This window comes from Vidua chalybeata, chromosome 1 (genome assembly GCF_026979565.1).
Source record: "Vidua chalybeata isolate OUT-0048 chromosome 1, bVidCha1 merged haplotype, whole genome shotgun sequence".
Lineage (NCBI taxonomy): Eukaryota > Metazoa > Chordata > Aves > Passeriformes > Viduidae > Vidua > Vidua chalybeata.
This window is the reverse complement of record NC_071530.1, coordinates 17,410,507-17,424,037: the sequence shown is the minus strand read 5'-3', so window position 1 is coordinate 17,424,037 and position 13,531 is coordinate 17,410,507. Positions and strand designations below refer to the sequence as shown.

Here is a 13,531-nt window from a genome sequence, read left to right as displayed (position 1 = left end):
TTTATTCACCAGTTGCAGCTCAGCCATCAAAAATTGACACCTGGAAGCATATATACTGCAGTGTTCTGTGATAGGACTGAATGAACAAACTGCTGCTATCAGAGGTCATTTCCAATAGGCCCAAGTACAGCCAGTACTGCTCAGCCTTATGGATTCAGGAAACACCTGTGCCACCATGCCTTTCCTCTGGAAATGCTATGTGCAACTGGAAGCCCTCAAGGGCAGTTCACTTTATCCCCAACAAATGCATCTTAGCAAACAGTAGCATAAAATCCTTCTGTGTCATGACCCAACCCAACAGTGAACAACTGAATGAACTCACACAAGCTATAGGGTCAATGTAAAGCATTTTTTGCAAAATTATGACTTCACCTGTCAAACCTAATCCTCTTTCTACCTTCAACAGAGCAACATCATACAAAATTCACAACTCTTATCACATCTTAAAACTCAGAAGGAACATTTGTATAATGACACCTGAAGATTTTTTATATATCCAGTCTTTCCCTAGAACTTCCACAAGCAGGTATTTTTTCCTCTTTTCTTTATCCCTCCATCTTCTCAAGGAGAATGATCTTATTTTCTTTTTGTTAATATCCTTTCCTAACCCTTAATGGCAACAATCATCCTTTTTTGCCCTCTGCCCCCATCTCACCTGTTGATAACAAGTTATATACAACCCATTATTTTTCATCTCTATTTTACCTGAAGTTTGCACTTTCTGTTTCACCGGCAGAGAGACGATGTGCCTAAGACCTTTTCATCCAGACAAATACAAATGTTTAACCTTAAAACTACAAATCCTGCCTTGTCCAGATTCTTACACTACTTTGGCTACAAGACTGTATTAGATGTGTAGGGCATTCCGAAAATTTAAATGTTAGCATTATTCCTGCGTTTATACATATTCACAGTTCCAATTTAAAAAAAAACAAACCAAAAAAACCAACCACCAAAAAACACCCCAACAGCTTTTCTCTCCTACTTATTCCTGCAATCAAAACTCACTTTTTTGTTTGATTACTGAAATATGTCTTCATCAAATGTTCTCAAAATATCTCTTTTATTCTAATAATCTTGGCCTGTTGTCCTAACTGGAGAGTTCCTGTACTAGCTTCTACCTTCACTTTAATGCCAAACAAAGTGGTTTTTTTTGGGTTTTTTTTTTTTTACTCATTATTTTGGTCTGTAATAATGGAAAACGACTGCTGAAACCCATAGGTTTTTCTTAACACAAAGTCATCTCACTACTTCTGTGTGGATTAGAAAATACACTTTTCCAACTACTAACAAAGAAAATCTACCCTGCTTGTCATCTTCTCCTCTCCTCTGCTTCCAATTAAAAATAAACTAGAGCATATCAATACACTAGGTGTTATTTTGATTCTTCACAAGATGTGCTTTACATATCATGTATTATTCAAGACTCTTTTGGACTTATAGACACTAAATGGGAGATGAATTATCTTACTACACATGCAGGACCTCAGTTAAAATCCATAACAAATAGGCACTAGTGCAACAAAACATTTCCAGCAGTCACTTTAGCCCATCCATCATACTTCTTAGTCCACTCACAATTACTGAGTTATTTAACAAAGGCTTTTTATGCTAGTTTTTGAATTCAAATTCTTTAGAACCGGACAACCTAGTTAAAAGAAGCAATCTGATTCATAAATTCTAACATAATGAAATTAATCCAAATTACAGTAAAAATATGAACAAGATGTATTTTTTAACATGCTAGAAATATCATGTGAAGACAGTACACCTTATATTTAGATTCCCCTGAAATTTCAGGCATGGCAATAAGGTAGGAAGATATCTAAGGAGTTACGAAGAATAAATATTAACTCTAATTATTCGCTGATAGCACACTTCAAAGACTTTGTAACCAACAACAGAACATTTTTGTTAGGTAATATACTCTCTGAACAGAAGTTTCATGAACATACCAGTTGAAGGATGTCCTCATCTTTTGGCATAACGCTAAGTTCCAATACGCTGTCACTGAAAGAAATGGAAAAAAAAAATCACAGATAAACTTTCAGAGATTTTCAATTCTTATTACAAAGATAAGCCATTTACTTTCATAGACTGTTCAAAAACTCCAACCCTCAGCTACTATGACAAACATGTGACACAACAAAAGTAATCACAGATTTCCACTAGAATCTTAAGAGGTAAGACTAGAAGATAAATCTGACTGAGCCAGTTTAGTGAGCCAACACACTGATTTGGGTAGTTTTATTTCCTTTTTTTTTTTTTTTTTCTTTAAGTCCCAAGGTACACTACTTGTTTGGAACTTCTTGGACAAAATAATGTGACAAATATGTGAATAAAAGCTAAAACTATCCTCTTTCTTCAATTTAAAACAAAAGGTTTGTAGCACTTCTTAAAATTGTTGTAGTTACATCATAATCACTGCCTCATTTGAAAAGAGGAGCAATACCAAGGTCAGTACTGACCTACACATTTCCACTGCAATCACCTCCTAGCAGGATCAACTTAAACAGTCACTCAGATGACATCTGAAACATGGATGAAAAATGCTTGCTACTTGTCAGTGCTGCATTTTCAGCTGCTGAAACCACAGGAAGCAGCAGCATAAAATCCAGGAATCTGAATAGTTCTATCAGTGTGACTCAAACACAAGCAAAATCAGGACACCAAATGTACAATGTACCAGCTACCTAGTTGAATATTATAAAAACAGTGAAACAGTTGGTATCTACCAGAAATAAGGTATTTTCACAAGCAAGAGAGAAGCATATGCTTGCAGTATTGGATAAGAATAGATGAATTTATTATCTCATCTGAGATAAAGGAATAATCTGTTCACATTCATTAAATGTGAAGTGGAGCAGGTACAGAGAAGGACTCCAAAAGACTAATGTACAGCCTATTATAATGAGGCCAAAAAACCAAAATGAAATTACTGTGACCATTATCTAGAAATCTCACATGTAAGAATTAAAAAAAGGTTATTTAAAAAAACCTGACCAGTATCAGCAAAAGTATCAATGCAACCTAAGTGGCTATCTCAGAAATCAGCTCATCTGTACTGGTTAGTACAATGCATTAGGTGAGGAAAGACAAAACCACACAAAGACTGGCCCAACTACAGGGCACACCGATCAGCCTATGAAAACACTGAGAAGGAACCTCAGTTTATTTGTGCAGAAAAGAAAGCCATCATCTCAAAATGTAATGTGTGATTTATTATGCTTTCTTATATGAAAAATGTTTCTATTTTGTGGTTCCTTTTCCATTTTCTAGCAACCACAGACATAAGGCTGAATTCCAGAAGCAGAGTAAGGTTATTTGGTTTCACAAGCTTTTTAAACAACTATTCATTTTGGAAAAGTGTTCTCCAAGCAGCATAAAACTTTAGTCTTAAAACTGAAGATCAGCAGGGATTTAAGGTGCTTTTTTTTTTTTTTAAGCCCCCACACATCTAGGTAAAAGTAAGTCTTCAAAAGCCTTGTGAAGATTATTATAAAATACTGGATTATAAGAAACAAGAGAATATTGACTTTATGTGCATTTACAATAGCATTTCCCATATTGACTAAATGCATAAATAGCTTGAGGCATTTTTAACAAAGTGTCCAGATTTCAGTTCTACACATCGATGGCATGTATGTAAAAATCATATCAGGCAACTGCTTACTTGCAGGATGAAGACCTTGGATGTCAAAAATATGATAGTATTGCTCCTCTTGAAGTACTTTTTATATTAAAAAAATGTAATTTGACACAGAAAAAACCATACTCATTCAAGTATTTTGTTTCTCCTCCTCCCCCTTTTTAAGAAAGTGATTAAATCCATTTACACAATTAACATCTTTTTAGAAGACATTCAGAGGACTAAAGGGTTCCATTCAGAAACAATGTTTTACATGTAACTCTAATAGCTACTTAACTATCTTATTCCTGTTTGCCTGAAGAACCTTTTGGACACAATTTGGATGTTCTTACTTCATATTTTGAGACATGCTCTCAGGATGTTTTTTAATTTTCATATCAGAAACAAGAAGTATTAAGGAAGACTTCTGGTTTATTGTACAATATAATGTAAATGTAAATTATGAACTAGAAAGTGTTAGTAAGAACCACCACACAGAAAGTGATAGTCTACACTGGAGCTCCAGATACAGTACTCAGAACTCTCAGAAGTATTTATCATTCCAATTACTTTCATTACACATTCTGAGAGTTGAATTCAAATGTTTTGATTCCAAGTTATCAAACTAAAGCAGTAATCATAAGATCTATCTTCTGATGCATTATTTTGTATTAATGAAACAGATTCAGTAGCTAAACTCTGCACATTTCTGAGTAATCCAAACACTTTCAAGAACAGTTTGAAAAGAGAAACAAGCAGAATAGACAATGATTCAAATTCCCCTCTTGAATGAAAAAAAGGGGGGGTAAGAGAAGTTGCAAATCAGAATCTGTTTCTTCTTTTATTTGGAATAATTTACAGAGTTTATGTTAGGAATCAACATATCTCCAAGTTGATTATATATGTAAACAGATAAGAATAAATTCTTAATGGACCAAACCAGCAACTGTTGGCATAAAGTAGGAAATGTAGAGTTAGAAGTGTAATCATGATTAGTGTTACAGGACTGTAGTTAATTCTCTAGCAACTCTTCTGAGATGTGTCTTTTCTGTCTCAGAGGAAATAACTAGCGTAACTTTAGGTTTTTTGCTAGCCCCAAGTAGAGGAAAATAGAAAACACTCTAGACAGAGCTTGAAACTTTTCTGGGAACAGTATAGAGCATGGCTGAATTATCTCCTATCCTTGAGTCCCACTGGAAGATATGTGTATCATTTCATATAAAGCAGCTAAGTTCTGATGTCTGTAGCATTATATAATGAAGACAAGCAGCTAAAATTGAACAACTTTTTAGAAAAACAATAAGCAGCTATAAAAATGGAGCCACAGAAGTAATCTAAAAGAAACAGCCAGCCTGCATTGAGTTTTATTGCAAACAACTGAACAGTGAGCAATGGGGAAGCCCTCTTTAGAGAGAAGAGAGGATAAAATGTGTTGTAACCTTAAAAACTGCTCTGAAGATGAGCAAAATTACAAAAGAAAAAGCATTTACACTCATCAATATGTTTGAATGAGTAATTAAAAACAATAAAAATACAGCAATTAAAATGTCTAGAAAACCAACATACAACACATTAAGACTATGATGAAAACTGTCTTTAGTCATAAAAAAATATTTCAGCAGACAACTCAGCCTTTCAAAAGGCCTTTCAGCAAAGTGCTTTCACAAAGCCAACTAAAGAAGCCAAGGTGTGCTGGATGAAAGACCAGCTAAGATACAAAACACAGCTAAAATTGTGTCACTGGATGTTTTTAATGTGAAGACATTCAAGAGGGAATTTGTGCAAGGCCAACCTATCAAGAATTACTAAATCAAGCAATGAAGATAAACCCTGCGGTTCAGCAGCTTCCTGAATGAAGGATTTATAGAAAGTGGGCTGGTATTATCTGACCACTCAATCACTCTGCAGTTTCAGTGTTTTCACAGACTTCAAAGAAATCCTTACTGGGTATTATCATAAAGGATAATGGCCTAGCAGACCATCAGTCTGACCCAGGTGGCAATGCTAATGCAAGAGCAGCATGCACCATAATGCAATTTTATTTGCCATGAAATGGTAGCATAAGAAGTAAAAAACCCCTTATGTTCAGACCAAACTTCTCTGAGCTCAAAAATACTGTTTTCAAGCAAAGAATGAGAGACAGCTGATTCTTCAGTCACATGAGAAGTACTGTCTATAAGCTACAAGATACACCTGAAGTGGAGTCTGAGCTCGCTTTATGGATCAGAATTCATATTTATCTGTTTATCCTAAGAGGTTCAGCTGTAGACTTCCTGATGGTTGAATATGCTGTATAAAACGCTCAAGGATACACATGACCTTTTGTTACAATCTTCTGTGATGTACACATCTGGCTTGAGAAAACAAACTGTTCTCTCCTAACAAACAATAGCATCCCTTCATCCTCCCTGCCCTCATGGAAATCAGGGGGATAGATGCAGCAGTGTGCTCCATCCTTCCTGGCTGCACTAGACAATCACTGACAAGGCCTTGTTAGGTGTCCCCAGTTCACCCACAATGGGCAGGGGTTCAGTTCTACTGAACAGTTCACTACCTACACTCACTGAAAATACACTCAATTCACAGGCACACCTAGAGTTAAGGATCACTGACCACACAAGCCACTTAAAGATGTGACTGGTCTCTTTCTTGGATTAAGAGAGTTAATTGATCCACTTAGTTGGGCATACACTATATCTTGGGTATACACTATTGTACAATAGTGCTGCTTGTAAAAACACAAAATAAAGAAACAATGCATGGCTAGTGTTATGTCCAGTGAAGGAAATAGAAAAGCCCATCTGTCCAGCCCTTGTATAGACAGCATTAATGACACAAAACATGTTTCAGTCTACCTTGTCCATCACATCTCTGAATACAGTTTTGTTGTTTATTAAAAAAAACAAAACAGCAACAAACATCCAAAATAAAAACCATGGAGACACAAACCACCAAAGGTGGACACATTTTGAACAAAATCTTGAATAAAGACATCACTGAAATAAGAAGATCAGAATCTGATTTTTCCTTCTTCGAACAGTAAGCATATCTAAGTTTTAACATGTGATGAGCAACTAAAAATATGACATGGGAAATGTACTTAGAAAACATTCTTTCATGCTGATCATAATACATCTTTTTGCCAGATAGCTCAGTATTATATTGGAAACTTGTCGCTATAGAACAGAAATTGAGACCAACTGTAAAAAAGGAGGCAGACAGGAGACATGAAAGAGTATCTAGACTCATGCATAGACATGATTTCACAAGTGCTTCTGAGTTGAAGAAGCAGTAAATATTAGTATTTTCTCTACTCTGAGCAAGGTTCATAATTTGCTGCAAAACAGAAGAAAGCAAAGACTTACTGCAGATATTCTGCAGGTGTGCACTAGCATTAATTTTTCCTTCACCAGATATGCTGATTTCTAGTTCTTAGATCTCATAAGCGAAGTGGATTTTATAATCTTTTTTTTCAACTGACACATGTATATATACCTAATCTGTCTATTTTCAGTTCAAACTTCCTCTATAACACTTGGTGTTGTTTGCTAACAAGGGACAAATATCAACAGTAAAAGGACTGTGGTACAATTCAGCACATCTATTCTCAAACTTTTCTCAGCAATCAGCAAATATATGAAAATGGAAATAATAAAACTGAGTGTGTATTAATGAAAATTTAGTAATACGATGACTTTTTAGAACTCCCATTAGTGGGCATTTCATGCTCAGTATACAAGAAGTATGGCACATGATAATGCTATTATCTTACCTGTTCTGTATTAAAGCAATGACTTGAGAATATGTCTTCCCAATAACACTTTCTCCATTGACTTTTATAATTCTGTCACCTGTAGAGGGAAAAGTTATAACTGAAATTAGTTTGTCTAGATGTTTTTTTAAACAGTTTTTATTTTGTATTTCTATACCTCACAATAATCAAGAACACCCATATGTTAAATTCAAGTCTTCCTCAAAAACAAAAAAAAAGATTTCTCCAAATATTTTGTTATACCTTCCTCATTAAGAATTTCATATATTCTCATAAATTAATTGTCAAATATATTGTGTAGAGCTATTTTTAGCCTGTGATGAGAAACCTATCCTGTTCTCTTGACCAAGCGGTATTTAAGACATTTCTGATCAGAAGACCAGAAAGGTATCTTGAATTTCCTAATGAGGAGAAAATGGTCTGAAGGATTACAGGTAGTGAGCTTCAAAAAGCTACTGGAGGAAGAAGAGCTGAAAGAAAGGACCTGTGCAGAGTGAGGCAAAGGGAATGGCTTTTTCAACACTGCTTTAGAAACTAAAAGCCCGTTTTGTTTTTCTGGCATGATCAAAGCAAGGAAAAAACTGTTCACCCTGTCTTGGGGACAATAATGCTTGAAATGCTTGTGCTCTGAGGAGGTTCCCCACACAGACTACAACAGATCTGACTTTTAATTTTGTCTGCAGACAAAGTAAACATCATGCCACTAATTGGTGTGATATTTTCAACTTTATAAAAGTTCACCTATTCCCATTCATCCACTGGTTACCTTCTTGCCTGAAAGAACTCTGAGTTTTGTCTCCTGCTTCCTAAGCAATGAAAGAAAGCTTGGAGGCAACAAGCTCTGAACCCTCTCCTGGCTAGGTCATACTGCACAACTTCCCCAGAACACACCAGATTCTTCTCTGTGACTTCAACTGGCTCTTTTCCAGGTTGTTTAAGAACAGCCTGCAATGTGGGCTACATTGCCAGATCTTTACTCAGTATTCCCACTAAAAACTATAATTAGGAGTATCATTAGAGGAGGTCATATAATTTTATCTATACTTGTGCAGCTTTTATTTTTCACAGAAGCAGACTAGATTACACACAGCAGTGACACCAGTCTACTTGAAATAGGCATCCCATGTATCTGCCAAAAGATCTGATGGGGACACACTGCAGAACTGGTTACATAAACGACATGAGCACAGACAACTCTGCAAGTATAACTTTGTTCTGTTTCAGATACATAGGAAGGGGAAGTCAACGCCTGTAGTGCAAAAAAGGAAACAGAAACATGAAGGCTTTTTCTCACAGCTCTCCATCAGTCTGGTGGACTGCTACATATTTTGATCAAAGTAGAAATTAATCAGAATGCCACTTCCACATACATTTTAGTTCTTTATATTCCTGCATACAGATAAATAACGGCACGAAGATCAACACATGGGAAATACAGATCTGTTTTGGCTGTTCATATTTCAATATTTCTAATATTTATTAACTCCATAAAACTCTGTTTTTAATTAAATGCCTTAGAGGTTAAATATGGGAGAAGTATTACCTTTCTAACTCTAACAAAGATGATTTTATAGGAGTATTCAAAAATACTTCAGAGTGGACTGTCTTATATTTAAGATACCTTTCTCTGTTGCTCAAACTTACAAGAATATTTCAAGTTTTCTGGTGAGAAGCAGCCAAGTAAGCTCCTGAAATGGAGTTCATTTATCATGGGTGATGAAACTTATATCAAAACTTACAGTATTACAAAGGACTCTGCAGCAATGAAACAAGAATTGACAAACTATTTCCTAAACCCATATTGAATATTCAAGTATTTTCATTTGTGTGACCATGAAACAGAGCAAAGTTACATTAGGAAAAAAAAAAAAAAAACACAAACCCCCCCCCCCCAAAAAAACCCACAAACCCAATTAATAACAGTTGATTCTACAAAATAAGAAATGTACACAGTGTCTGCATGAAAGGTTAAGCAATCTACCTGGCAGATTATTCCCTGAATGTTTTATAATACCAAGACAGAGATATAGTAATATATTTCACCCTAAAATTCATAAACAAGAAATACTGGCATGGCCTAATTAGATGTAACTGCTATAAGCAGCGTGTTTAAGAAGAATATTCTAGTTATTAAAAATGTCTTCTCTTTGCTCTTTATTCTGGGCTCCTAAAAATCTCTTCTGTAACTAAAAATAAAATATTCTCTACAGATTTCATCTCTCTCAATTTGGCAGACACTGAACAGAGCAGAAATTAACATGGTTCCTCTGTACAAATTCAACATATGCTGTATTTTATCAAGCCAAAACAACTTTATATAATAGCAATCAAATTTTGCCAAAGTAGCCCTTCTCTAAATAACTATCTAAGGAGGAGTTTAAAAAAAAACCAATACCCTTATGGTGTACAAGTAGGATCTAGAACTGTTTTTAAACTGATCAACCTAGAAACTCTGTATTTCTTTAGGAAGAACATACAAAACTTATCCTATTCCAGTCAATTTGAGGTACTTAACTCTTCTCTAAAAATATATCAATATCCCATTATTGATATAAGCACAAGCCTTTCAAAGAAAATAATTTCTGCCATATTTTTAAGAAACCTGTGTTCATAGTGGCAGCCATCTATGTATATAATTTTACCACCTGTAAGATTTTCTATTCTAACATAGTTTTCTTCTTCTTTCAGCACTTAAGTAAAGGTATGACACAGTTCACAAAGAAACCTCCATGTTTTCTGCTCTCCAGTTTGATTAAATGAGCAATTGAACAGAATTTTGTAAGAATAGAGAGACTTGGACTGTTCCGATTTGATTTAAAGGAGGTAGAGCAGAAAAATTTTATTTAATGTACAAAGACCTGAATGTTTTCAGGTTACCAATTTGTCTCAAACCAAGGAAATAGAAGCTTACAGGTATTATTCTCCTTTTTTGCCTCTTCTTCACCTATTTTATCATTTTCTTAAAGACAGGAAATCAAAAAGACTAAGACTTCAATGCCTTAATAAGCAAAACAAGGTTCCAAGGTGAAAAACACTGGAGGACAACTTAAAAGCTTCTAAAGGAAAGAACAAGGTCTAAATGGTAGATACAACTATGTAGTAGCAAACTTAAATCATATGTATTTTACATAATTTACATAAACATGCTATTGAACAGTACCTGTGCACAGCCCAGCTTCAAAAGCAGGTCCACCCTCTTTAACTTGTTTAACAAATATGGTATCCATTGGCTCCAGTCTATTTCTTTGTTTTCCTGGGAAAGAAAGAGTATCTCTTAATAGCATTTCACTGTATTGCATTACAATGTTTTCATTTTAAAATACGTTGGGATGCAATCCTGCTGCATCTACAGAGACATACAAAGAAATAGTAATGTAATGGAAACTGAAAAATAAAATTTTAAAATCTTCCCTTAGAAGGAAAAAACTAAACATTGATTTACAGTTCTCATGGACCACAAAAGTGATTTTCCAACAGTGTTTTTCAAAAACTCCAAGATGAAGTTGAAAATTTTCTCAAAGATTAACCAAGGTTCAAAAAGAAGTTTATAATTCAAATTATATGCACAGTGTATGTCTGCACATGCTGTATGTCTGCCTATACACAACTTCAAGTTAATCTACAGTAGTTAAAAGCCATGTACAGCTGTATTTTCTTGCTTTCTCAATACGCACTTAAGTTCTATACTTCCAGAAACACAGGCACCTTTTGGTTTTACATGCCTGTCACCAAAGCTCAGTAATTCTGTTAAGTAGCCACACTTCTGAAAATCTAGACAGAGAGGGTGGGGGTGTGTACAATAAGACAAACAAACTCCCCCAAAAATTCTCCACAGTTATACAGCAGGCTAAAATACACTGTAGCTGTCCTACATTTGCACACAGCTGGAGTAAGCCATTTTACAGCATCTACACAGCTTCACTGATGGAATTATTGTGCCAGTGAAGCTGAAAAACAAAAACCAAACCTCCCAAAAAACCCAATTATTCACAAAAAAGACCACCCAGAAATAATGAAAAATAAATAAATACATTCATAATGGCCCTGCATGGTCCAGTGCTCACAGAACCAGTGGCAGAACCTGAAAGGCTACAGCCAGATACACACAGACTTACAGTGCCAGAGCTGGCTCTAACAGCTTTGGTCACTCCCAACCCCTGGCTCCAGGTACTATCCCTGTTGCACATTCCAAGCTAAGGAAGTGCCACCTTTGGAGGCTATGTGACGAGCCAGCCCAGGGAACTGACACAGCACAAAAATAAGCTAGGTCTGGGCTCCAGTTTAGCATGAAACCCTGGCTCAGTGGAGAGAGAGAGAGAGGCTTAAATTGCAGGAAAAGGAGGAAAAGCGCGAGAGAATAAAGGAATTGCTTAAAACTGGCATTGCTGATAAAAGAAACTCCTTAAAATTGGCCTTACTAGGATCTAACCATTTCTGAAATGACTGGCCTTTGACTTAGGCACAAGTCTTAAGCTTAGGCTTTTGAGAGTACTTTCCCCACAGCTTTAAATGTTCTACATAAAATGTTTAATAAATCACAATAGTATTTATTGAATATAAATAAGGTGCCCTCTTAACCTCTTTTTTTTAGTTCAGTTTCCATGTGGGCAAAGTTCATTTGAAAAACTTTAATAAACTGCAAAAAACCAGATCACCCTGTGACTCTGATTCACATTTTTCAGATCCTGGTTTTAGCGTAATGCCTTTATTGTGCAGATCCTCAAGTATCCTGCCATTTTACCATAAAACAGTTCAACAAAATGGCTCACTAATATGGCTCTAAAGGGCCTTCTCAAAACAGTTCCAGATTGGGAGTAAATAATCAAAAAATTTATTCAATAGAATCAGATAAATACTCTATATAAAGCAACTGAATTACAAATCAAGAAACTCCAGCTGGCAGCTCAGTCCCCAAATACTTACAATTTGATTAGCAGGATACAGCTACAAGACATACAAAATGCTCTTTGTGAGCCAAAGTTAATATCTGTCATTTTTAATCTGCAGATTTAAATAGACACTGAACATGTGATGGGTCTTGTCCTTTAAAAAGCCAGTAACATTTCAGCAAGTTTAGAGAAGCTCCAAGATTAATCTACCCAGATGCCATGAACAAAAGGTTGCTTCAACCGCTTACAAGAATGAAGTTAAAATATGACCTTTTATAGGACCACCAAACATCCTTCCAAGTGCTGGCACTTATCTTTTACTGAAGACACATACATTTCCTAAAGTGGCAAGAAAAATAAAAATAATACAGCTTCCATGGCACATTTAATTTAACACACCTCAGCTTCCTTTATAAAATACTCTTCAAAAAAATGTTAGTGGCCTTCTGCTTAACGCTCAAGTGCTGCTTTATGCCTTGTCCATACCTGAACATGCAAATCAAGAGGTCAGGCAGATAAAGTTATTCCCATTCAGTATGTAACACAGAACTCCTTTAATACACTTCCTACTTCTGAGTAAGAGGGGAAACCTGCCACAATTTATGGAGACCAGAGGCTGCAGGCTTCCCTGACACCTGACTTCTGGCCTGCCTGTCAGCTACACCAGGACATTAAGGGCACTCACTTCACATTTCCACAGCTATTTTATCAATCAATTCAGAAAGCTAATTGCACATTAAACTTGGCTCTTTGTTCTACTTGCAGAAGGAGGTTATATTAAACAGTCATTCTTACTTCTTAAAAAAGGTCAACCACCACACTAAAAATCAATTTAAGGGCAAAAAATCAGGATAAAAGGTTTAAAATGTTTATTACATTTACAGGTTCATTTCACAATTCAGCACTATCCAAACAGAAGTAGAAACAAGAAGAAATCTTAGAACTCTCAAGCCCAGGTAGATAAATATATGCTCTTCACTTCTCCTTGATCTTCTACATATTTAGATACAAACCAAATCTTCTTTAATCAGTAACACAAAAATTAACTTCCTTGAATACATAACCTCAATGAACATTTATGCTTGGAGTTTGAAACTCAAGCAAAGCTAAGCAGTATTTTTTGACAGTAAAAAACTAACTACTTTTTCAGACCAGCTGAGGGGAATAAATCTTGAAAATGTGCACTTAATCATCACAGAAATAAACGTCAAGTAAAATGCATTATCTAATAACTCACCTCGT

The 13,531-nt window shown here is 35.5% G+C and overlaps 1 protein-coding gene across 4 annotated transcripts in view; it reads right to left on the bottom strand.

Moving 5' to 3' along the window:
* ARHGAP21 (Rho GTPase activating protein 21) overlaps positions 1-13,531 on the bottom strand; it is a 114,491-nt gene that overhangs the window by 40,259 nt on the left and 60,701 nt on the right. For all 4 annotated transcript variants that reach the window (XM_053942927.1, XM_053942898.1, XM_053942917.1 and 1 more), the window contains 3 exons: positions 10,561-10,653; positions 7,401-7,479; positions 1,956-2,010 (listed from right to left, as the gene is read on the bottom strand). In XM_053942927.1, the coding sequence (XP_053798902.1) occupies positions 1,956-2,010; positions 7,401-7,479; positions 10,561-10,653 (227 nt within the window). The remainder of the gene's footprint in view (positions 1-1,955; positions 2,011-7,400; positions 7,480-10,560; positions 10,654-13,531) is intronic.